Source organism: Cydia amplana, chromosome 16 (assembly GCF_948474715.1).
Source record: "Cydia amplana chromosome 16, ilCydAmpl1.1, whole genome shotgun sequence".
In the NCBI taxonomy this organism is placed as follows: Eukaryota; Metazoa; Arthropoda; class Insecta; order Lepidoptera; family Tortricidae; genus Cydia; species Cydia amplana.
Genome location: NC_086084.1, coordinates 8,041,216 through 8,068,340, shown reverse-complemented (window position 1 = coordinate 8,068,340; position 27,125 = coordinate 8,041,216). Strand labels below are relative to the sequence as shown.

The following is a 27,125-nucleotide window of genomic DNA, read 5'->3' as shown; positions in this document are numbered from 1 at the left end:
CAGTTTCAAACCCACATTCAACAATAGCTGCCTTGGCAATATGAGCAGTATGGACGGGGGCGTTGTCATGCAGAAGCATAACACCTTTGGTTAACTTTCCTCGCCTCTTTTCTTTGATTGCATCCTTTAATTGACGTAGAATGTTAGCGTAGTACTGTCCTGTGATATTTACACCTTTTTCTTTATAATCGATCAGTAATACTCCTTCACAATCCCAAAATATCGTGGCCATGACCTTGCCAGCTGAAGGGATGACCTTGAACTTCTTGGGATGAGCTGAACCCTTAATGTGCCACTGCATGGACTCTTGTTTACTCTCTGGGTCATAATGATGAACCCAGGTTTCATCTCCAGTAACTATTCTTTGCAGCACCTCATCAGGATTTTCACCGCACAGGTCAATAAAATCGGAACAACAAGCTACACGCATGTCTTTTTGAAGCCGAGTCAGCATTCGCGGAACCCATCTTGCACTTACTTTTGACATATTAAGATGGTCATGGATAATATCATGTACGGTACCAATAGAGAGATTGGTTACTTGTGCTATAGATTTTACCTTCACTCGACCATCTTCCAATATAAGTTTTTCCACTTTATCAATATTTTCTTGTGAAGTAGCTACTACAGGCCGGCCAGGTCTAGGGTCGTCTTCAACACTCTCCCTTCCACGTTTAAACTCGCTTGACCACTTTTGAATGGTAGATAAAGAAGGAGCAGACTCACGGTAAACACAATCCATTTCCTCTTATATGGTTTTTTGATTTTTACCCTGTTTTGTCAAGAATTTTATCACTCATCATTGTTCTAATTTAGTTAACATTGTCAATTCCCACATGATGTTCATGTTTGTTCAGCAATTGCAGAAAAACAAAAGAACATCTCGGTTCGAATTATACTTTTATTTAATGTCAATGAATAAACCTTAGCGGCCAGTAACGAAAGAAATCTTAGAAGAGGTTGTAAGATATCAATACCGAGAATATTTTGAACGCCCCTCGTACGCAACAACTATACGCAGTTCAGAGTTTTGACTTATTCCGGTTCGCCTAAGCCCTAAACTCCCTAAAGCCGAGAGGTCGCTAACCTTAGTAAGTAGCTGCACAGCGAGTGTATAACTCTGGGCCACTTACGGCGCACTTAGCCTCGCGATTGATCGGACGTAGGAGGACAATAAACAACTATTGTCGACAGTTCACTTGGAGTTCACTCGAGATTTTACCTACATAACCTCTAGCCGCCCATACGTCAAACCTTGCCAAGCAAAATGAAATTTTATTTTGTCAACACAAAGTTCAAATTAGAATGGAACAGGAGACCTTTTTATAGGTCGCTGGGCGGCTAGAAGTTAAAACAAAGGTAAGCTCAAGTGTTGAACATGTGCTTTTGTCATCATTTTCTAGATCAGCATTTCCCAAACTATGGACCCTGAAACTACTAAGGCGTCTGAGCGTTACTAATATATGCCCCCTATTTAAGACAGCCAAGAGGTGGATTCCGAATTTTGGCAGTTTTTGTTAGGTGGGTCGGAACCCAGTCGACTTTGGGAACCACTGTTCTAAATTTGATTGAGTGGATAGGCCCGCGGCGCAGCATTTTACAAGTAGCAGCATGCATATATGTGTTATGACTGTGGGACTATAAGTCTCCGTAAAAGCTTCTTAATGCGATAAACTACAGCATTCCTAGTTTAAATGATTGTTTTGAGCATTATAGGGAAGATAAGATAGTGTTAGAACGCATTCAAAATTAACTGTGTAATAAGTAAACATTATCATTCACGTCTTAAAATTACGATCGTAAGTAATTGAAGATTGTTATGAGTTATTGTATACGCCTGACTTGCGGTTCCAATGATGTCGGGTACAAAATGGATTAACTATTGGACATAATTTTAAATATCCAAGATAGTAAATATTGGTATTTTCGGAGTTTTCTCATTTCTGAGGGAGAGCTGATTATCACCTTGCTGGGTGCCATACATACTCGTATTTTTGCAAGTGTTACTTTTGATTCTTATAGGAAATAAACCTAATTAATAAAATGGATGCATGTTCACCATGAAGTACTTATTTTTCAGACATTTAAACGTACCCCTGGTCTAAAGCCTCAATCATGAGAAACAATTACATACCTGGGCCATTTTATTTAAAGTACACTTTTTTTTTTAATTGTGAATTTATATGTTATTTCTACTCAGAATCACGAGCTCGTTCTATCCTAATAGGAGAAAAAAAGAGTCCCAAAATTTTTTTCCCATTCCGTTGCCATTTTTTCATAGACTTTGTATGGCGGTTTCGGGATGGAAAGATCGAAATTGTATGGAAATCTTGGGACACTTTTTTTCTCCTATTAGGATCAAAAGAGCTCATGATTCTGAGTAGAAATAACATAAAAAAATCCCAATTTTGGAAAAAAAGTGTAGGGGACAACTTAAAATAAAATGGCCCATCTACTAAATAATTTCTTCATGGGCCTAAAATTACTTAAATGTTTGACTATTATAACTTACTTTGCACTATTTCCGACGGAGACTAGGTTGGGCAGGTAGTCGTGTGCGTATTTCTTCGGGTACGGCCCATGTTTCGTCACTATTACTTTTGGTATAAATTTCTTGTAATTTTTTACCACTTCTTTCGGTGTCATATTTTTCTCTACAACTGCTCGTGTCCTGTAATGAAAAATATATTTAATTAAAAATTGTCCAATATCTTATCTTTTGTGTACCAGGCAGGTAGATTTTAACTGTGCATTTCTAAGGGTCATGGCAACACAATTATCTCGCTCCATCATCGCGGGTATAGGTATGGTTAAAATTATGTTTAGCTCGTTTAATATTGCATTCTTAAATTATTACAGAAACCGTCTATGAAGAGTTTAAAAACCACAAACTACAAATTTCTTATCTGTGAAAATATTTTTATATAATAACGACGATACATAGGCGGATCCAGGGGGATTTGTCATGGGAAACATGACGTTTCATTTGCGAAAAAATAACTTAAATATGAAGAAGACTGCTCTTATTAATTACGTAGGCTTATGGATCCGTAGGCTAATAATTTAACGAATAAGTAACAAAAGGTTCCTCTAACAACTAGAATGTTTAGCACATTTGGTGCTACTTAGTAGGTTTTATGTAAACATGGTAAACTTAAACACATAATTGTGTATGTACTCGTACATTAATTGATTAGCTACAGTCAGGTACACAAGTCAATATTGGTATAGTGGTTTGCGGGAGAGGCCTTTGTCCATCAGTGGACGTCTTTCAGCTGAGAAGATGATGATGATGATACACAAGTACTAGCACTATGGCACTGAAATACATAAATTACCGTTTTAACAAAATGAAGATAGTTAACAAACGCAAGTTAAATGTAAATGACAGTTTTATTTTAGTTTTAACTTTAGATTTAGTTCATGTCATTTAATATTTAACAATTTGTCTGTAAAAATAAAGCCAGGTATTAATATTTAAAATTACAAAAAGGCATTTACTTTTGTGTTGGACGAATTGAGTCTTTTTTAATTAGTTAGGAACTCTTAAGATTTGCCGTAACCATCATTTTTATCATCAATTTTTGTGATTATTACAAATCTGTTTTATATGCTGTTTTTTTATTATTATTTAGAAGCGATACCTACCAAGGCTACAAAACACATGATGATTTTCTCTTAAGTTCGCCGAAAACTATTATGCAAATGACATTTCTGATTTGCGATAACTTATGACCGTGAATAAATAATGATTAATTCAAATTTGCTATTTATATGCCGCAAGCGACAGAGCGCTATCAATAAATTCTTAACATAGTAAAGCTACCAGTTATTGGTTTTTAAAGTTTGGACACAGAATAAATAATAGTACAGAAGTAGTGTACAGAAGACTCACTCTCTAACAAAACGCGTCTGTTACGATCAGCACAGATATGGCCGCTATGTAGTGACAGCGCCACGCGCGGCTTATGGCTAGCCACAAAATTGGTGGAACGGATGTACTTTTAGCTACCTGTAGCAAAGCGACGAAATCGCGGAGTGAGCCACGCCTGGTTTGGAACAAAGAGAATCTTTTGTATTGATAAAACGAGACGCTTATTCTGTTTTGTACTTTTAGTCAAACAATTACATTAAGAGTCCAAAGAACTTTGCCGCTATCATACAACTTTTACTTGCAAAAATTCTACTCGACTACCTACTACAAAAATATACTATATTTTACTTTAATGTTCGTGCCAAGTTTCAGTTTAACAAGTGGACTTAAGGCTTCGTCACACAGGCGCGTTTTCCGGGCGCGGCGTAAGCGGGGCGCGCCGCTTTTACATTACAAAACGCTCACGCCCCGCTCACGTCCCGCCCGGAAAACGCGCCTGTGTGCCGAAGCCTTTAGCCTATCAAACACATATCACGAAGTAGGAAACAAACATTTGGCCTGACGTAGATTGGTATTTTAGAAAATGGATTGACCAAGTCGTTACTTAAAAGTCGGAAACAAATTCTTATTTCTAATTATTTTCTATCTTCTGTGGGTACAGTCGCCACCAGATATATCGTTGCGGTCAAGGTGCTCAAAAATATCTGTGGAAACACTTCAACGTTTTGAAAGTAGAGACTTCGTTCAGATATTTGTGAACACCTTGCCTTGGCCGCTTCGATATATCTGATGGCGACTGTACTAGAAGGTTAGTAAACATGCAGCTGTAGGTATTATCTGGAGCTGTCTGTTACCCTTAGTTACTGCAATAGATATGAGTATGTGGGTAAATTTGTAAATTAAGGTTCTAAATGCGCTGTGTTTTCTCCGATCTTGTTTTTTAGGGTTCCGTACCCAAAGGGTAAAAACGGGACCCTATTACTAAGACTCCGATGTCCGTCTGTCTGTCTGTCACCAAGCTGTATCTCATGAACCGTGATAGCTAGACAGTTGAAATTTTCACAGATGATGTATTTCTGTTGCCGCTATAACAACAAATACTTGATTGATTGATTTATTTATTTATTTATTGGTAAAATTGGTTGTTTTACAAGTCAAGATTTCTACATATTTACATAATGAGATTAAAATGCTAATATTTACACATTTTTACATTTACAACTAAATCTTAAACTACGCAATTAATTCGACATAAATAATGATATTACAATTTCTTCTTAGAACTACTTAAACATTCATTTAATGATCTCCACGAAGAAACTCGTCTACACTGTAGCACGCCCGTGCGATTAGCAGCGATTTGAGTTTCCTGGTAAACTCAATGTCACTTTTCGCTGATTTTATATCGGGTGGAACTGAGTTGTAGATTTTAGCCCCAATGACACTGAGTGATCTCCTGAATTTGGCTAGTCTCTTTACTGGGGCAACCAGCATTGGCTGTCTGCGGTTGTTCCCAGCGCGGCTAGAATTAGTTTTGTAACTAGCGAGGTTTGACCTGACGTACTGACATGCTGCTAATATGTAGACCGATGGTAGCGTTAACACTTTGTTGTGTGTAAATAGTTCATTAGCTGGGTGGTCGTAAGGTTTCTTAGATATTATCCGCAGCGCCCGCTTTTGTATTTTGAATACACTGTCCCGACTCGCAGCCAAGCCCCAAAGGTCGACACCGCGGATTATAATCGAGTGGAAGTATCCATAATAGCCCTTTCTTAGGTTATCTGCCGATAGGGTGGGCGCGAGCCTAGACAAGGCAAAACATGCCGACGAAAGCGAATTGCACAACTGATCAATGTGCGGGGACCATGTATTTCCAGAGTCGATTAAGTATCCTAGATATTTAGTTTGGTTTACTTGTGGGACTTTAATGTTATTTATTTTAATATTTAGCTGGGGTATGTCAGTGCTCCTTAACCTGAAGTGCACAATGTTTGTTTTGTCTAGATTGAGGAGCATTCCGTTTGCAGAAAACCACTTATCGACCTCTATCATGGTTTGACTCAGTTTTGAAACCAGATCATCAATGTTTTCAGCGTGTACTATGATACATGTATCGTCGGCATAAATAACGTATTCTGGCTCAGACGACGCAGAGGTGATATCATTTATTAGCATGAGAAATAGGTTGTTTCCCATGCTCGAGCCTTGGGGTACTGCGCATCCGCTCACTGGTTCCAGCAGAGACCTCTTGTTTTGGACGCAAGTACTTTGTTTACGGTCCTTTAAAAAAGAAGCGATTGTGTCATGGAAGCTTCCATCAAAGCCGTAGACAGATAGCTTTTCAAGGAGAAGGGAGTGGTCTATCATCTCGAACGCGCGCGACAGGTCGCAGAAGACCGCTGCGACCTGTCGCCCGCCCTCGAGGTGGGCCAGAACCCGCGAGACCACATCACGAGTCGCGTCCGACGTCGATCGACCAGGTTGGTATGCATACTGGTGACAATTCAGTAAGTCGTTTGTGCTTATGTGATACATTATTTTTTTACACAACAAACTCTCAAATACTTTTGATATTACTGGGATTATTGAGATTGGGTGGTAATTTTTAGGTTCGTGCATGTCACCTTTACGTTTATATACAGGTTGGATTTTTACTTGCTTTAGAATTTCAGGATATTTACCTACATCAATACATTGGTTAAATAACGTTAACAGTAAGGATATAACGACTGGAGGAAGGTAGTAAGTACGCGGGTCGACATATCGTTTATATCTTTTGAGTCCTTTCGTTTAATACTTTTGCACACCTTTATCATTTCGTGTAGGGTGAAATGTGTAAATTGGAATCTAGGAGGCAATTGCTGTAAGTGTTTGACCATATACAGACTGACTATCCTAAACAGAATAAAATAAATATTTATATGACTGACCTAAACAGAATAAAATAAATATTTAAGTGGGGCTCCCATACAACAAACGTTTTACCGGTTTTTTGCGTAATGGTACGGAAGTTACGGAACCCTTCGTGCGCGAGTCCGACTCGCACTTTTCTCGATTATTTTTACCAATATAATTTTAAACCTACATACCATGTATTAATCCCGTAGTACACGGAGGCGTTAATAACACCAGAATTGCGGACACGCCACAATCGCTTTTTCTTTTCAGCTTTCAGCTTATATTATACCTACAGTTTAATACTTCCTAAACAAATAACCAGCAAACAATGAAAATTGGCCTGTAATGTGTGTGATTAAGGCCCCATTGTTTCCTCGTTGCAGCAATTACGTTTTATGGTCCATTATATCGGTGTCAGTCACTAAACAGGATACGATGCGCCTTGGATATTCTCTGAGCGTTTCACCTCACACCTGTAACTTAAGAAGTGGAGAACCCGCGAGAAATCGCCTTTTCATACAAACGTAGTCCTCATTTTCCTCTCTGGCTATTTTAACATTATTGAAAATATTTTGACATATTGGTTCCTTTGCGCACTTGTATCGTAAATAGCTATTACAATACTTGGAACGTTTTGGAATAAAATCGTGATAAGAATCTCAGCAAATTAGGTACCTACAGGTGCAAACTAATCCACTAATAATGTAACTGGAGAAATTAACATATTCTAAATAAATTACTTAAGTAATTGCCAGCTTTGCGTTGCGCAATGTTGCCCATTAAGTAATTGTATCAAATTAGACGTGATTAACAAAGTCTAGGCTTTCGAATCAATTATATGTTTTATTATTTGCGTAAACAGGAATTAAACATGTATAATTATTAATTTTAAAACCTTATGTTTACATGTAAATCTAGCCAAAAAAAGTTTTTTTTATATGATCAAAACATTATATTGTGATAAGCAGAAACGTCTAAACCCATCACCCAAAACAGTGAATTTTCCACGTTTAATGTAAGAGCAAAACATGTTCTCTATCAATTTGTTTCTGAGTAGATTTGATCTCAGTTAATATAATTTCTAAAAACCACACTGTCAGGTCAGTGTCTGTCAGTCAGTCAGTAGTTTTCTTAGAGTTCTAGATTAGGATTAGGATTCCTGAAGGTCAGTTATGCATAGGCATTTACCACAAAATCTACACTATGACATGTCATGATCAACAAAACAGTGATTTATTTATAATTAAAAAACAAGGCTATAAAATGTTTAATACCCAGATCCGAAGGTTACACCGTAAAATGTTTCTCAATAAAAATAATATAAATATTTATCATCATCTGAGGCATTACACCCGCGGGTGGGCCTTAGCCTGGTCAAGCGAGTCTCTCCAGTCCGATCTATTTGTGGCCTTCCTTCTCCAACTTTGCACTCCTAAGGTCCTGATGTCCTGGTAAACGCCTTCCAACCATCTGAGCTTGGGCTTGCCTTAACCTCTGCTGGTAAAGGCAAGCCCAAGCTTAGCTTAGCTGCTGCTATATAAATATTTAACTCAAGCTGTTTTTATAACAAGTATTTCATAGTTACAACTATAATATCATAGCATGTTAAGAGGTAATAATTTGGAAAATATAATATTCAGTTGATGACATGTTACTTTGCTTTATTATTTTTTGTGACATGTGTAAACACATTAAGTCTTTTATCTGAGTATGAGATCATAAAATGTTTTAACATGCAACATTAGATATGGTATGAGAATGTTGGAATGTTATACAAATAGGTATAATGTACATTTTTTCTACTTGAAAACAGAATAATTAACCAACATATAAAGTTTGTCAAAGGACTGTCTCATTTCAAACATAGACAGAGAGAATCATACTATCTTTGTCTTACACTAGTACTCAAAAGAAAAGGATGAGTATAGTTTTTTTTGTTCCCATTTACTGACAAATTGGTTTGACCAACTAACATCTAGTTTTTAAGTTTTGATAGAAGTATACTAACAAAACTATGGATATTTTAAATCTGAAATAAACAATTTTTATTTATTTATATATTATAGAACCTTAGAAAGACCCTTCTTTCCCTTAGAAATATTCAACTACATGCCCAAAACTAGTCCAGAACTGTAAAACAAACCTAAATGCACTGGCTAACTCCAACAAAGTCACACTTAGATGGGTACCAGGGCACTCCGACATTAACGGAAACGAAGAAGCAGACGAACTTGCAAGAAAGGGCGCAGACACACCCCTGGTCGGCCCAGAACCGTTCTGTGGAATCACAAAACGGGATGCATATTCTCTGCTCAGCAACTTAGAAAAAAAGAGAGCAATCGATTGGTGGAAGTTCGCTAAAGGACAAGTACACTCGAAAGCTCTAATCAAAGGGTTCAACAGCAAAATCGCTAAGGAGCTTCTGGGGCTCAAAAGGCACAAAACTTGCGCGGTGACTAGAATACTGACTGGACACTGTAAGTTGAACAAGCACATGTTTCAAATTGGCAAGAAACAAGATGCGACATGCAGGTTCTGCCAGGAGTCAAGAGGAGACTGCAATGCACATTCTCTGTTCCTGTGGACCACTAATGTCAAAAAGAAGTACCTACTTAGGGCGGCATGTATTGCAACCCTATGAGGTACAGAACGTTAGCCCAAAGCATCTGTAATTTTCTGGATGCAACGGGCATTAGTAATGAACTTTAAAGGGCCGTCACAATAGATCAATACTTGGTCGACGTGACACTCAAAGGCCCGATACCACCCCAATAATAATAATACATGCCCCTTTTTAACACGCTTTTATTAGGTCGACCTGTATGTAACTAACATGTAATGGAATCTTGCAAGTTAAATTTGATCCACTTCCCGGTTTCCGATTGAACTGAAATTTTGCATACACATGCAAGTCGGGTGACAATGCAATATTATGGTACCATCGAGCTGATCTGATGATGGAGACAGGAGGTGGCCATAGGAACACAACCTGTATGTAACTGAATTGTAATGGAATCTTGCAAGTTAAATTTGATCCACTTCCCGGTTTCCGATTGAGCTGAAATTTTGCATGCACATGTAAGTCGGGTGACAATGCAATATTATGGTACTATCGAGCTGATCTGATTTTGGAGACAGGAGGTGGCCATAGGAACTCTGTGATGAAACAACGCAACCTAATTGTATTTGGGGTTTTTAGAATTGTCTCGATGAGTATTAGTTGTCTGTCGTAAGAAAAGTACAGTCAGCGATAAAAGCATGTACCAAAAATTAAATTTTTGCCAAAAATTTATTTATTTTGATAAAGGTTGTACTGTACTGTCTTATAGCAAAGAAGTTGTTAAGCATGTGATGTTTATTTATAACACAATTGCCAGAATAAGTTTACCTATTAGGATACCCTTTTAATTTAAATAAATGCAAAAAAGTATAATATTAATCTAGCAAAATAAATATACTGGAATATATAATAATTATTATAACAATCTAACTAGCAAAGTAGCAATAAAACTTGTCTGTCTTTGAACCTAGATTACTTAGGGCAACCAATAAAGGCCAATTAAGAATAAGCCGAGTATCATAATAATTGATAATGCTAGGAATTTTGTAATCAGCAGGGATTTATATATGCTGTCTTTAACTCAACATAAACAAGATCAAATTTAGTGTTAAATAAACATTATTGCAGTCAAAGAAATCCTGTGTTCATTTATCCCATGTCTCCATGTTTTTTGACACTTAAAATGCTTTACACCAGTTTTTGGGAAAATTGAATGGATATAAATTAGAATTTGGCCAATTTAGTTATTTTCAAACTATTTCCATTGGACACCCTTTTGTAAATTCAAAACATGTTATTTTATCATTTTTGTTTTTCGTAAATCACAGTATTACCTATTGAAAGTGTCCAAAAATATCAATCCAATATCATGCCAAGGGCTATCTTTAAATATAAAATGTTATACTACTAGATTACTTCAATTATGATACTACATTACAGCACTGCAGAACTCCTTTTGGACAGTTATGGTTGTGTTAATTAGTAGGCAGCCTTTAGCAAACTCACAGTAGAAATAATACATTTGCAAGTTGCTATACAAATCTCATTCCATAAATGTATAGCTACTTACATTATACTGTACATAGTAAAAAAATGACTTACATGTCAGTGATACCCAGGCCCAGAAGATCCGGTTTGTGCTCAGGGTATTTGACTTCAGGTATCTTGTTTTCATAAACATCATTCCTTGCTTGTTGAAAATAGTAGTCATATGTAGTTTCATCCAGTGTAATTAGAAGTCCTATTCTTGGCACCTATAACAAATATTAATAACTATATTTAGAGAAATACAAAATTTTGTATGCAATTGCAGTACGAATTTGAATATAAAATTAGCATAACAAAATCTAATACTTGATATATTTTATGATAATGACAAAAATGAGGAAATAATAACATGGTGAGATGGTACAGACCTTGAAACGAATCCTTAGTTCATAATCTCTTGTGCTTGATAAAACGCGGGTGTTATCTTTGAGAAAGTAATTTCTTCCTCTCACTCTTAACGCAAATAAAGTACGGGTTAGTGGTGGTATTTTGTACTGTTTACATAATAATATGCACAACTCCTCGGCGGTAAATGTGTTCGAACATGGTATTATGTTAGGTTTAGGATCAATCACTACCGACACTTTAACAGTCTCGCCTCCTTCCATCGTTTATAAATGCACAAACAACATAAAAAACAAGGGGACGCCAACAGATTAACACCACACCGATTAAATTCGAGTAACTAGGGGTTCATTTAGCCCCGATAATAACACGTTCATTTTGCAATTGATAACTCTACACCAAATGTGTGTACATACGGGATCTTCAATAATTAATGTTTATTTTTATATCAAACTAAGGTCACCGTCACCACTACGCTGTATTTTTTTTATTTTCGGTTGACAGTTGTCAATATCAATAGTGCATAGTGCTGTACCATTGTGCTGAAAACCGGCATTGGAAATTATTTATGCTAAATGTAGAAAATGAGTTAATTATCATTAATTTTTCTAAATATTAATGTTATGATATTTCCATTATGATTCATTATAACTTACAAGTTATTATTCACAATATGTATCCAATTAACGATGAGGGTCGTTTCAATGTGTATACAGCCCTTTATTAATAAAAAAATTGTCTATGACTAAGAACAGCCAATCGGCGTCGTTCAATCACTGGCTAGATGTATTTGTTTCCGTTCCTTGTTCTTTTCCCCCGGCGCCGGTCGCCATTACATTGCTAGTTGCTACTCTGAAAACTGGAAAAAATATAATATATTCTTTATTTACAGAACCCTTTTGAAGACACATACAGTAAGTTACAATATTGTATTTATAACGAATAAATGAACGTCATTACTGCATCTATAGAGCCATAATACTTGTATATAAATACACGTGTATGTCTTGCCGGTTTTAGTTTTCTACTAACATAGTTTTCATAGCTTTTGAATTTAGTTTTGAGTGTGCTTGGTTTAATAACTAAACTAAGTCCTTTGTAAAAAAAGAAAGGAAATATCTAAACTACATGACTTGTTTTCACTTCTTGTTACAATCTTGTGTGTGTTGCTCATCTTGTATTTTATACCTACCGCGATAAGGGAACACAATTTCAAATCGAGCATCAAATATAAACGGCCCGAACGGCCGCTTATTGCATTTTGCGAGTATTTGATTTTTTTTGGCACTCCTGAATCTTCTGATCTGACTTGTATGTGTATCTGTCTGAAGAATGTTGATATTATTAAATATCATCAGTTTTGTAAGTCAGTATCATAAGTTTGTAAGTTTAACAAAACACACCACTGATAATAAAAATATTTACTTTCAGGTCATGGATGATGAATGGGATGATTCTTCGGCCGTTGTGAGTATTTTGACCTTGAACATACTTTTTGTCCAGACTGTTTTTTTTGTAGATCTTTAATAGGTATGAAATAGGAGGAAGATAAATGTTTAGTATGTTAGTGTAACACCTTTGACCGATGCAAAACACTCGCTTGTTCACAATAATGTAATTATTTGACTGACCACCCCATCCCATTCATTCACTGGAAGGGCTTTAATAATTGGAATTTTTAAGGTATCCAAATTTTATGTTAAATTGAAACTAGGTGGATAAATCTACTTTTTCTTTTGTCATTTGTTGGTATGATGCCTATGATAACTGCCTCACAGTTAACACAGTGACGTGACTGCCAGGTTCCAACTTTAACTTTAACACATTCACTGCCAAGAACACATATGTGTTTTCATTTTGTACTGGAGACGGGGCGCCCATCACCAAAAGTGTTAATCCTAAATTTGGCATCTTAATCTAATAACCAAATTTTAGAAAATCCAAGCGCAGGTTGTTTTATTTACACAGGGACATATAAAAACGACTATCTGTTGCTAAATCTGTCTCTAATTTCTTCCAGGTGGCGGTACCACCACCAGCAGCCAGGACTTATAACAACTATGACTCCAATGATGTGGATGAGGGTCACAGCTTATCTAAGGGAAGAGGTTTTACATCCTTCCAGAATGAAGAAGATAATGGTAATTAACTTTTAATTTATACTGTTATGGTTTATCTTTTGTGGCTTAAGAATAAGGAATTCTTAAACTATAAAAGATTTGTGGTCATACATAGGTGAGAATTAACAATCTATGCTCGTCGAAGTCTTTCCCTGCAATCTACACCACATTGTTGATTCAAAATCTATTCATCCTTATCGTGATCAACAAGCTTCTTTAGGAAGTCTATTTTGCTGGATGATATTACATGGCTTTAAAAACTTTGTAAAACCAAAACTTAGACAAATAGCATTCTCAGGAATAGGAAAAGGCTGGAGCATGCATAAAGAACTGCTGGAACGCTCTATTGTCTATCAATAGGGTTGCACTAATAATCTCCTGCAAATTGTTACAGACTTCAAATCAAATGGGTTCGGCGACAGGCGCGGACGAGGCGGGAGGGGAGGCCGCGGGGGCCGGGGTGGCCGCGGCGGGCGGGGCGGCGGCGGCGGCTGGGAGCCCCGGGACCAAGACAATGAAGATAATGGCGGTAAGTTCTCCATTTCAGGATGTCTGCCATTAACTGCGATTGTCCAAATACGTTCATCTCCATTTCTGTCGCTTTAATACAGGGGGTTAAAGCGACAGAAATGGAGATCAGAATTTTCGTGCGGGCCACCGTCGGCGCCGGGGGGGGGGGGGCGTATCAGGGCTGAACATCTGGAGCCTGGCTCCCGCGGCCCGGGGTTTGTAGAGCCCTGCTTTATATACAGGGTGCCCAGTAATTAATGGATAACCATCTAACCACCAACAGGGCACCTTAGGCTGGTCCAGAAAATGCATTTATAGGTCTAGTAAAAGTTTCGTGGTTTTCGAGATAATCGAACTTTTCTGTTTTTTTTTTAGGGTTCCGTAGCCAAATGGCAAAAAACGGAACCCTTATAGATTCGTCATGTCTGTCTGTCTGTCCGTCCGTATGTCACAGTCACTTTTCTCCGAAACTATAAGAACTATACTGTTGAAACTTGGTAAGTAGATGTATTCTGTGAACCGCATTAAGATTTTCACACAAAAATAGAAAAAAAAATTTTTGGGGTTCCCCATACTTAGAACTGAAACTCAACAAACTCATACGTGTGGGGTATCTATGGATAGGTCTTCAAAAATGATATTGAGGTTTCTAATATCATTTTTTTCTAAACTGAATAGTTTGCGCGAGAGACACTTCCAAAGTGGTAAAATGTGTGTGTCCCCCCCGTAACTTCTAAAATAACAGAATGATAAAACTAAAAACAATATATGATGTACATTACCATGTAAACTTCCACCGAAAATTGGTTTGAACGAGATCTAGTTAGTAGTTTTTTTTAATACGTCATAAATCGCCTAAATACGGAACCCTTCATGGGCGAGTCCGACCCGCACTTGTCCGCTTTTTAATAGCTAGCACCATACTTCAAATTTAGAAAAGTGCGATTATCTCGAAAACCACAAAACTTTTACTAGACCTATAAGTGCATTTTCTGGACCAGCTTAAGGTGCCCTGTCGGTGGTTAGAAGGTTATCCATTAATTACTGGGCACCCTGTATAATTGGTTTTGATCAAGGCCTAATTTTAAAGCCATTATTTACAATTTTAAGTCTAAAATTGCAATACAAGTGCAGAGGCCCCTCATTGTGATGGTTTACGCCTTTTTCTACCCTCTTCAAATTTGAATTTTAAACTTCTGATACAAATTGGAACAAAGTCGCCAAACTGGTCTGATTCCGAACTAGATAAAGTAAATTGACAGTGGTTTTAATATATGTATGGGAGGAACGAGTCCCATGAATAAAAACCCTATGAATGAAAACTGGACTTGAAAGATGAGTCCAATTGAAGCTTGACCTACCTTGAGATAATGATCGGCTTTCCCAAAGTAATTTGTCCTTCAGGCTCCCCTACATTTACTATGTAGGCCATGTAATTTAATATTGACTGACTAAATACTTTTTTTTTTTTAAGTTAAATAGCTGAATATCTTTAAAACATAAACTAACTCAGTAAGTAATGTAATACTTACTACTCATATAAACATGTACACTTGTACAGGATAATAATCAAACCTATTGTAGCAAACGATAACAATGGAATCACCGTCTCGTTTGAGAAGAAATCATAACAATGAAATTTGAAACCCTCACTTCATATTTAGTTACCCACTTCATAATGTCCATGAAAAGCTCAAGTGGGTTAATTTTGGAACTCTTAAGTCACACCAGTTAGTTCAAAGTGTTTATAATGCAAAGCTGCAGTTGTAGAGGAGGAGGTCATACAAGTTTGATAAACGACCACTTTAAATTTTACAGTACATATGGGGCTACTTTTCCGCACTAGTGCGTAAAATAGCACTTTTCGTGCGTATGTCGAAACTTTAAAGTGCCATATGTACTGTAAAACGTTGTTCGATACACGTGCGAATAGGTAATTCGCAACTCGTGTCGATTTAAAACACTCCCTTCGGTCGTGTTTTAATTTATCGCCACTCGTTTCGAATTTCCTCTTTTTCGCACTTGTATCGAAAATAACTATATTATTATCGTGATTTCGTTGTAATTTTTTTTTGTGTATTCCTTCCTTTTAGTATTCTTGATATATTTTTCTCATATTCCGGTCCCCAATTTAAATAAATAAACGAAAAAAGTCGAAGAAACAGTCTATGCGTGATACGTTTCGCAACTACGCAGGTATTACAAAAATGACATGTATATTTGTACGAGCGTTGGACGTACGAGGCTCAAGTCGGTATCATCATCTTCCTTGCGTTGTCCCGGCATTTTGCCACGGCTCATGGGAGCCTGGGGTCCGCTCGGCAACTAATCCCAGTAATTGGCGTGGGCACTAGTTTTTACGAAAGCGACTGCCATCTGACCTTCCAACCCAGACGGTAAACTAGGCCCGTATTGGGATTAGTCCGGTTTCCTCACGATGTTTTCCTTCACCGAAAAGCGACTGGTAAATATCAAATGATATTTCGTACATAAGTTCCGAAAAACTCATTGGTACGAGGCTCAAGTCGGTATTAATCATAATCGTATACGGCAGGCGACGACTACAACGACGGCGACAGGGATCGCGGTGAACGCGGCCGAGGCCGGGGGCGTGGACGCGGCGGCGGGGGCCGAGGCCGCGGCGGGTTCGGGTCGGGCGGGGACGGCGACGCGGCCGGCGACCAGGAGCCCGAGCTCGACGAGAACGGCGAGCCCAAGAAGCCGCCCGTCACCTACGTGCCGCCCGAGCCCACCGAGAACGAGGACGAGATCTTCGGCAGCGGCATCAGCTCCGGAATCAACTTTGACAAGTTCGACAACATCGCTGTCAAAGTGAGATATTTTATTAAGTAATAGATTTGTTATTCCCGACACTCGATAAGCTCCTTGTCTTTAAAGCCCCGTCTCCATATCGCGCGGCAAACTATATTTGCCGCCGGCTTGCCGCGCGATATGGAGACCGGGGCTTTAGAGCAGTCAAATTTTTATTTTTGGTATAGTTTGATTTTTAAGTTTTTTTACATGATTTGATTGGTTTCTTTAAATAAACCAGGTTAACTGGGTGCTCGAGCTAAGAAAACGGTTTAACCCGCGTATTTTTAGTCACTCGCGCGACATGTTTCGGAGAGCCTAGGTCACAATATTCAAGCACTGGCCAGTGAACACTACTCATAACAGTGCATGAGTAGTGTTCACGGCCAGGTCAAAGCCAGGTGCTTTCAAATGTTGGATCGTGTTACAATATTTATTGATCATTTTCAGGTAAGTGGTGAAAATCCACCACGAAACATTGACAGTTTTGAAACTGCCAACTTCAGAAAGTATGTCTTGGACAACATTCTCAAGTCTGGCTACAAGAAGCCTACGCCCATTCAGAAGCATGCCATACCCGTCATTATGGGTGGCCGAGATTTGATGGGCTGCGCACAGACCGGATCTGGAAAGACGGTAAGTAAAAATTTGGATTTAGGAAATATTACCAAGTAAGACTCTTTAAACAAGCAAATAACACTAACGCCTATTTGGCGTGAGAGAAAATTTAAGCCCTCTGCTTGACTTGTTTGCCATTATGAACATCTTTTCCTTTTTTCAGGCTGCCTTCCTCCTTCCTATTATAAATACACTGCTTCAAGACACCCGTGAGTTAGTCGTTGGACCTGGCGGTTGTGCTGAACCACAGGTAAACATAAATTAACAAATACAGTATTAAAAATTAAAGTTTGAGACTATATGGTCATTGAGTATTAACTTAAGTCTATTTTTCCAGGTTGTGATAATGTCGCCTACTCGTGAATTGACAATACAAATTTTTAATGAGGCTAGAAAGTTCTCGCATGGTTCAGTCTTAAAAATAGCCGTCGCTTATGGAGGAGTAGCTGTCAGACATCAAGGAGATAATATTTCTGTAAGTTATGTAGTTCAGTTACACATACATATTATAATTATCCGCGAATTGCGGCTCTTCAAGTCACAAATGAACATTTGAGAGTTCTTAGAGTCACACCATTGATAACAACATTAGCGGGTCTTTGAGATTCCTAAAGAACCTGGCCAAGAACCGCGAAAACTGGCGTATACTTCCGTCGACAAAAGCCATGCTCTTAAATTATGATGATGCTCAGATTCCTTAAACTGGTGGTTTTTACCGCTATTGCTGCTGTTTTGGCTGGTTAGCTAGCAAAATAAATGATTGATGATGAAGCTAACATTTTGCATACCTATAGTTCGTTTTTTTTAGCATTAGAAATAAGGTAAACAATCTTGATGTGTCTTTTAATTGAAAAACACATTTTAAAAATAAGTTACGGTAAATATGTAACAATTATGAATCTAATACGATCTTTTATAGTATTCTGCTTTCATAAGTAATAGTTATTGATTTTTAAAGTGTTTTTCAATTAAAAGACATGTCAAAATCGCTTACCTTCTTTCAAGTTCTAATGCTAAAAAAACGAACTATATGTATGTAAATTGAATAAGTAACTCGATGTAAACCACGCTAATGACGACAGAGAAATTTAACTTGCTGACATTTTTACAGAGAGGATGTCACATTCTCGTCGCGACACCAGGACGTCTGCACGATTTCGTTGATCGCAGTCGCGTGTCGTTTGGCAGCATCCGGTTCGTCGTGCTGGACGAGGCCGACCGCATGCTGGACATGGGCTTCATGCCCAGCGTCGAGAAGATGATGGACCATCCCACTATGGTTCCAAGTGTAAGTGAATACTACCAACCAACACCGTTTAATGTGCTTAGTTGAAATAACTATTATCATCTGTTATCTATCTCAAAACACGCTGCATCCGTCGTATTAATAATGTGCAAAAAAAATGTAAAAATAGTGTGCTTGAACAGAAAAGTGTTAGTGGAGGGATCTCCTAGCAAGGAAGAAAAAGCTCTTTTCCGAATAGGAGGTGTGAAAATTAGTTTATTATACTTAATTGCTTATTTTTCAAGCACTGGTCATAACACACATAACAGGGTCAGCATATAAGGGCTCATTTAGACGGCGCGCTAACTCACATGGTAGTTTAGTTACATTGCGGACTCTTTACGTAACATCCAATTCAGCCGACTGATATTTGATCGCAATGTAATTAAACTCGCATGCGAGTTCTCGCACCGTCTAAATGTAACACCGATTTTGTTGTTTTTGAAATAAATATATTGTACTTATTTTTCAGGACCAACGTCAAACGCTCATGTTCTCCGCGACCTTCCCTGAGGACATACAAAATTTGGCTATGAAGTTCTTAAACAACTATTTATTCGTGGCCGTCGGAATAGTCGGCGGTGCAAGCGCAGACGTCGAACAAATATTTCACCAGGTCACAAAGTATGAAAAGCAGAACACTTTGAAGAAACTGATTGAAGAGAACGGTAATAAATTATATTATATCAAATTATACTGAATTAATTAGAGTTCCTAATTTCGCTAACGCGCTTTAACCTTTTGAACGCTTTACGTCATAAACAAAAACTTCACTGACACGACAAGGTCCCGGGCGCAAGCGAACTAATGTACTTGAAAGTGTGAAGGTTACTTTGACAGCATCCTCCTTAACACTTATAGTCATCCCAGGTACTGTGTGCACGACTAGTTACATCTTTAGGTGCTCTTGGCGTTCACACGGTTAATCATTGCGACCGCACTCACAACCATTGTGTTTGTGAGGAAATCCAACATTAATGAACTCATTTGTCTATTTTAATTTATCTACAATTCTACAGCAGGCGGGCCTCACTTTGCATTTAACGTTACCTCTATGGGCCAGTTGCACCATCCACATTTGACAGACTGATCAACGTCAGCCGGCGCGCCCCGGCGCTTTACTATGAAACTTTCCATACATAAAAATTTAGCGAACTCTTTTTTTTTTTAAGAAACAAACAGTCGTTTACAAACAAGAATACTATAATATTTCTTACAATAAGACCTGGAGTTTCCTTATTAAGTATATAAATTGCAGTCTACAAAATATAGCAACAAAAACATAAGGTACTAGGTACTAAGTTAGTATCAACGTAGGTATATGTAGGTAGACTCACGAGAGTCAGCGCAAGATTTGTACCAAACTGTCAAATTTATTTTTCTCAAACATGCAATGAAATGTCGTCGCTCCGGGCGTTATATCAGGCTTCGAAGTATCACGTTTAGGGCGGAGCAACTCCAGAGAACTGTAAAGGAATTTCATACGAAATTGAAGGCCTAGGCCGGGAAGTAATTTTTTTTTTAAATTCTAATGTAAACATGGGGTCTGTGTCTATGAACAGACTAAACAGCCGAATTATATTTTTTTTTTATATTTTTGGTGAATGAATGATTATCGGACCAAAATATCCGTGTTAACGCCTGTTATACACGAACGTACTGATATTAAGAATACGAATCTGTATGATTCAATGTGTTGATGAATAAATTTAAAATTTTGTCTATACGTAAGTCACCAGAGACCATAGACAATATTTTAAATCCTCTGCATTTATTTTATTTATTGAAATTGAGATTCTTATTATCAGATTGTGTATAATGGCCCTAATAAGGTCTATTCGAACACTACACACGCGAAATACGGACGACTTCCGTAAAAAAAAAAAAACAATTATGGCGGGATTGGAAGAAAAATTAAAAAACTTTTGTTGTGAAGTTGGATTTTTATTATAAAGATTATAAATTTGTTTTTTTGAGTGGTGTATTTTTTTATTTCATTGCATGTTTGAGAAAAGCACTATACATGCCTAGCCGTGAAAAGGTCTTGCCGGCTTCGTATCACTATCCGGCCTCCCTACGGTCGGCCGGCTATACCTACTCACCCGGCAAGCCCTTCTTTCCCGGCGTCTGCAGTAATGTACTATTATAAGTTTAGCGATACGAACAGTTGACACGTTCACACATTCCCATACAATAAAATATAGCGAACGCTTTAACGATGACAGAAACCGTCTTTTCATATATGGGAATGTTCATAGTACTCTGTTGAGTGATGTTGATCAGTCTGTTAAGTGTGGTTGGTGCAACTGGCCCCAAGTCGTGTTCAAAATTAAAATTCTATCAAATTGTTCGTTATGGATTAGTAATGTAGATTGTAAAGTGTCATTCAATAGAACTTGCTAACTATGTAAACAAAAGTTACTAGTAAACTGACATTCAGTGTCAATTTTAGTATGGCGGTTTGTTTACATAGTTAGCAAGTTCTATTGAATGACACTTTAAACGTTTAGACAAGAAGCGCGTCCTCGTGTTCGTGGAGACGAAGCGCAACGCGGACTTCATCGCGTCGCTGCTGTCGGAGCAGCAGATGCTGACGTCGTCCATCCACGGCGACCGCATGCAGCGCGAGCGCGAGCTGGCGCTGCACAACTTCAAGACCGGCGCGCACTGCATCCTCGTCGCCACCGCCGTGGCCGCGCGCGGCTTAGGTAACTACCTACCATAGACTAGGAATCCTCTAGACTGAGTTTAGAGCAATTATTTCATGAAACCGATGCTGCCAAAAATACGGGGGTGCGGGGGGACGAGGTGAGCGAATCCCGTGCCGTGATTGGTCCGTTTAAAGACACTGACCAATCACGGCACGGGATTGACTCGAAGATGGAGTAAAACTACCGTATAAGTGGCAGAGGGGGTAACGTTACTATGCTCAGTCTAGAGGATTCCTAGTCTATGCTACCGACACTACCGCTACTGTCCAACTAATGTAGAGGATAAATACCCTAACGTGGCCAGTAATTGACGATTTACCCTATGTACAGTCACCTGCAATAATATGTTACATAACAAAGGCCGCCAAAATATCTGACATAATCTTATTTGTAGAGCCATAAAGAGTGTGTCACATTTTTTTGCGGCCTCCGAAGAGTAACCTATTATTGCAGGTGACTGTACCTACATAGGATTTGTTATTAGAAAACCCTATTCTGTCTAAGCTTTACAAAATAGTCGGTTAATATTGACAACAATGATACGGAGGATCCGTAATTCCGTATCCTTTTAAACAATTTGATTGTATGTATTTTATTTAAGGGAACCAACTTTCAAAGTGATTTATGGGAGCCCACCAGTTCTCCGGATGATAGCAGTAATCTGTGGTATAACTGGTAATCTGTGAGCCCTTAAGTCTCTCAGTACATAATGTGCCTTTAAGCATAGGACTTACATGTTATATATTATAGCCTATGTCCAATTCTAATATCATTAGTTGAACTTCTAAGCAACTATTATTATGCGATAAAGAAAAACTCAAATAAAAAGGAACATTTTTACAGATATCAAGAACGTCGACATCGTCGTAAATTATGATCTGCCCAAGAGCATAGACGAGTACGTCCACAGGATCGGGCGCACGGGCCGCGTTGGAAACCGTGGCAAAGCTGTTTCCTTTTTTGATGCAGACCAAGTAAGCCATCGTTTATTTACCATTTGTCAAAAAAAAAGTATGTCATGTCATGGCTGGTTGTCTTAGGCCCACAATATGTACTTGGATATTTTGAAAATTGCATGACTCACCAACAAGTTTCATTCTACTTATAACAAATTTCAGGATGCAGGGTTAGTCGCGGATTTGGCCAAAATACTACGGCAAGCCGACCAGCCCATTCCGGACTTCCTGCAGGGCGGAGGCACCGCTACGTATCGGGGCAACAAATATGGCGGTAGCGACGTCCGAGTAAGTAGTCTAGCAACAATATTACCATGAAAATTACCCATATATTCGGAATCCTAAAATGGTACCCTAAAGCCCCGTCTCCATATCGCGCGGCAAACTATCGAACATTGGCTCGCGCGGCAGCCGCGCGCATTGGATACCGGGTTGGCTCGCGCGGCAGCCCGGTATCCATTGCGCGCGGCTGCCGCGCGAGCCAATGTTCGATAGCTTGCCGCGCGATATGGAGACGGGGCTTAAGAAGTGTACTCTCGTTTGGGACACGGGGAGTGTGGGCCAAGACGTGCATTTGTTATTTTATTAGTATTACTACCATAACCATGCAACTAGTATGAATTTACTAAGGTAGTCTCAAGTTTTTTACAACAAAAACATTAAAAGCCGCCCATACGTCAAACCTTCAAATACGCACGGGTTAACAAATTATACAAAAACCTTCCTCTTGAATCACACTATCTATTTAAAAAAAACCGCATCAAAATCCGTTGCGTAGTTTTAAAGATCTAAGCATACATACAGACAGACAGCGGGAAGTGACTTTGTTTTATACTATGTAGTGATAACATTTTACACCCTTTGAAGGTTTAAAATCGCTCAATTAACATTACAAGTATTTATTTTCGATTCCAGAACTTTAACAACGCGGGTGCTGCTGTGTCGCAAGGCCAAGAGCCCGAGGAAGAGTGGTAAATACAAGTTATTGAGTGTTAGATATAAAAGTTCAAGACTTCTTGAAATTCGCCCATGTGATGGAACAAGTGAATTCTTTGATTTGTTGGTGCTGGTGACGCTGTGAAAGTTTTAAGTGACAAGAATAAAGATAATACCTACACAAAAACTCTTAGGAGTTGGTTGTACAAATAACAATAATACATATGTATAAGAAAGTTTAGCCCATAGATTTATACTGTCATGACTACAAGACTGCAACTTATATGGACAAGTATTTTAGATATAAGCACCTAATTTTAAGAACTAATAACTCCTGCATCAATAGAACATACTTAAAACATTTCCGATTCACATTTGTAATATCACATGGATCATTATTTTGTTGTGTTTTAGTGTTAAGGTTTCATTATTTCTTGATTGCATTTCGCATAGTTAAGCCTGCATATTGTTTTTTTTTTTCTTTTTTCTTCTTTAACAACATAAAAACAAATTAGTTATTTTATACCCAGTCAATTCTGTGATGTTATTATTAAAGTTGCTCAGTTTAAATTTTAATATTAGTTGCATTTAGTACATAGATTTATCGTTATTTTGTAAAGTACAATGAACATAAGATATATAAGTGTAAGGCCTGAGTGGACGCTCGAAGCGGAGCGTTCGGCGGGGCGTGCAGCGTGGCTTCGGGCTCACAAGTGATTTGAGCAGCGTGCACTAAGGCCGCTCCTATACGCTTGCATTTGTTTAACATGCACGCCGCACGCCCCGCCCCGCTGCACGCCCAACTCGAGCGTCCACTCAGGCCTTACACTTATGTGGAAGTGACCGTAGAGTACGTCACTGGCCTGTGCGCAGTCAATTTCTAGTACTTAAGAGTTAAAAAGAGTGGCCAAGGTGCATACATTTGATCAGATCATACTCTTACGCCTTACGTGCACCGACGTATTTCAATACCTAAATATGTGGACTGTGGAGCTTTGAAGACATTTGACAAAGACCTAAATTTTCTCGGGGCCTTCATAAATGCTTGGAACTTGAATACATCAATAATCCTTTAAACAAAAAAAAAAGATATGATTCCGCGTGCTTGGTCCAGTCCAAGTTATTTTAACCTTTTGGATGCCAATGACCGATATATACGCACCGCAGGTCCAACGCCAAAGACCGATTAATCGGTCACAGACCACAGAGCAACATAGACCTACGTGCATATGCATAAAGTTCAATTTCAGTTTTGACACTTTGGTGACGTGCCCGTCAGCGTGACAGCTTTTGTGTTTGACACGGCGTCGAAAAGGTTAACCAGTGCTCTACGTTTACTACTACATATCGAATGTCAGACTTAATTGCTTGTCGGGTTTGACCCTAATGATAACTTTTTGTGTTAAAAAGTAATTTTAGAATCTCACCATGTACAAAAACCGTAGATATTGAAATCAATGTCAACTAAATGTTAGGGTGTTTGTAATCTGTGATGATTAAAAATAAGTGTAGGTTTTGTGGACCTTCGTCATCGGCCATTGTTTGTAACAGTCCAAATAGTTATATTATTATATAGTTCAGACTTGCCAATATGGCAATTCAATATTACGAATTTACGTAACTTCTGTTATCTTTATTGACTTCGGAATTCCAAATTTGTTTAAGAATAGATGTTCTTTGATTTAAATTGTTATAAGATTAATTTTTTTCTAAATTTGTTAAGTACCGTTTTTTTGTTTAAAATGAGAAATAATAAATCTCTTACGATTTACAGAATTTATTTTATTACTAATTTCTAAAAACCCTATTCATAACAAATTCCAATGCCTAATTAAAATAGCAAATTTAACTACACAAATAGGTACCTACACATTTAAAATATTTCATCTAAGAAATATGAACGGACCAGATGTTCTTCTCTGTCAGATCGCATATCTCAACCAATTCTGGTGAAATTTTCTGTCGTTTTGTTTCCTACTATTCGGCTTCGCTACGCTCGGCCGCCAACCCCTTACTTCCCGGTCTCTGTAGTGCAGTGATTCCTAACCTGGGGGTAATTACCCCCGTGGGGGTAAAACTGGTATTTTACGGGGGTAATAAGCTAACCTAATATAACAATACAACAAACGTACACGTTTTATTTTTTATTACCATTGGGAGGAGGGGTAAAATCAGGTTCCCTAGTTAGTCATAGGGGTGACCGAACTGAAAAGGTTAGGAACCACTGCTGTAGTGTGTACTATTGCTTGGCCCGGAAATACTACCTTATAAAACTGCATGGGCGAAGCGGTCCCTAGCCAACCATTTTTATTGGGAATACACGGGTTATTCCCACTAGTTACCACCAAGTTCTTACCAGTGGTAACTACTGGGGATTTTTTTACCACTGGGAACTACTGGGAAAAATAATGGTGGTAACTAGTGGGAATTTTTATTCCCAGTAGTTACCACCAAAATTTTGTTAGGGTTAAATACTAATAAAAACAGTACAAAAAAATTAAAAATAAATATAGAGTGATTTAATAAACCATTATTAAGTCGATTAGTGTTTTAGTAAAGTGACGAAAAAATATTGAAACAGTTTAACCGGTACTAGTACAAAAACTATAATATATGCAAGAATAAATTTAATAATCCATTTAGATTATTTTTAAGTGATTTTATTCGGTAATTCAAAATCACTCTATACTATACTGTTTTTATTAGTATTTAACTCTAACAAAATTTTTAGTGGTAACTACTAACTACTGGGTATAATTTTTCCCAGTAGTTACCAGTGGTAAAAGGTGGGAAAAAAATTCCCAGTAGTTACCACTGGTAACAACTTGGTGGTAACTAAAGTCTATTTTTTTATTCGGTAGACTGAAATGACAGTTAATAGTATGGACATGAAATGTCATTTCATACTATTAACTGTCATTTCAGTCTACCGAATAAAAAAATAGACTTTAGTGGGAATAACCCGAATACACGTTGAAAGAAAAGGGCTACATTAGTTCACGTTACGCCACTGAATAAACCTTGTGCGAATGACCACTTATCAGTAGTTATGGATTATCTCTTTTATAACGAGGCGGGTAATTGTTGATATGGTGTAGGATGCGCTCGTCCGTAATGCATGACGAACCTAAAACAATACAGTAGGTATATATTTATTTTCAGTATACATTTTTTTAACTCGCTCTTAAGCGATAAGACGGCCTGTTATCTGTTTCTATCTTTAATCAATTGTTCTAATAAGGAGTATACTATCTTTATTCCCTGTTATGAAACTTATGAATTAGGTAACAACACATAGATATAGATTAAGTCAGTGTAACAACTTGGTAACAACATAATAAATCCTGTTTCATACATAGATGGCGCTATGCAGTTAATGACTCAAAAAAGGCGGAAAGGGGAAGTCTTTGTCCCTCGGCTCTGGCCAGCCATCAAGGGCGGATCTGGAGGCGAGGGGGTCGAGCCCTGGACAACAGTAGATATAGCGAGGCCCACCTCGTTCTTGCGCGTCAACCCAATAGTTATTTTCGATACAAGTGCGAAAAAGAGGAAATTCGAAACTAGTGGCGATAAATTAAAACACGACCGAAGGGAGAAGGGAGAGAAATATTTTACAGTACATATGGGGCTACTTTTCCGCACCAGTGCGTAAAATAGCACTTTTCGTGCGTATGTCGAAACTTTAAAGTGCCATATGTACTGTAAAACGTCGTTCGATACACGTGCGAATAGGTAATTCGCAACGCGTGTCGATTAAAAACACTCCCTTCGGTCGTGTTTTAATTTACCGCCACTCGTTTCTAATTTCCTCTTTTCCGCACTTGTATCGTAAATAACTATTTTTACTTAACACTAAAGACAAAGGGTCTCGCAAAGATGCTACACGGAGCGGAGCCTCGCAATGGTTATATTAAGGTCGCCGATGTTTAGTATGTATTAGTATTAGGCAATAC

The 27,125-nt window shown here is 38.1% G+C and overlaps 2 protein-coding genes across 3 annotated transcripts in view; one reads left to right on the top strand and one right to left on the bottom strand.

The window, feature by feature from the left end:
- LOC134655530 (tyrosine-protein kinase hopscotch) overlaps nt 1–11,713 on the bottom strand; it is a 36,225-nt gene extending 24,512 nt beyond the window's left edge. For both annotated transcript variants that reach the window (XM_063511001.1, XM_063511000.1), the window contains exons 1-3: nt 11,249–11,713; nt 10,935–11,086; nt 2,513–2,671 (exon numbers count right to left, since the gene is read on the bottom strand). In XM_063511001.1, the coding sequence (XP_063367071.1) occupies nt 2,513–2,671; nt 10,935–11,086; nt 11,249–11,488 (551 nt within the window). In that variant the 5' untranslated portion in view covers nt 11,489–11,713. The remainder of the gene's footprint in view (nt 1–2,512; nt 2,672–10,934; nt 11,087–11,248) is intronic.
- Nucleotides 11,714–12,659: 946 nt separating this feature from the next.
- On the top strand, nt 12,660–23,338 carry LOC134655532 (ATP-dependent RNA helicase vasa). Its single transcript, XM_063511003.1, has 13 exons — nt 12,660–12,692; nt 13,246–13,366; nt 13,740–13,874; nt 16,410–16,687; nt 17,117–17,302; nt 17,448–17,534; nt 17,622–17,759; nt 18,396–18,572; nt 19,042–19,237; nt 21,080–21,277; nt 22,124–22,254; nt 22,399–22,524; nt 23,152–23,338. Exons 1-13 carry the CDS (start codon nt 12,660–12,662, stop codon nt 23,209–23,211), a joined length of 1,866 nt encoding a protein of 621 aa, XP_063367073.1. The 3' UTR covers nt 23,212–23,338.
- The last annotated feature ends 3,787 nt before the right edge of the window (nt 23,339–27,125 follow it).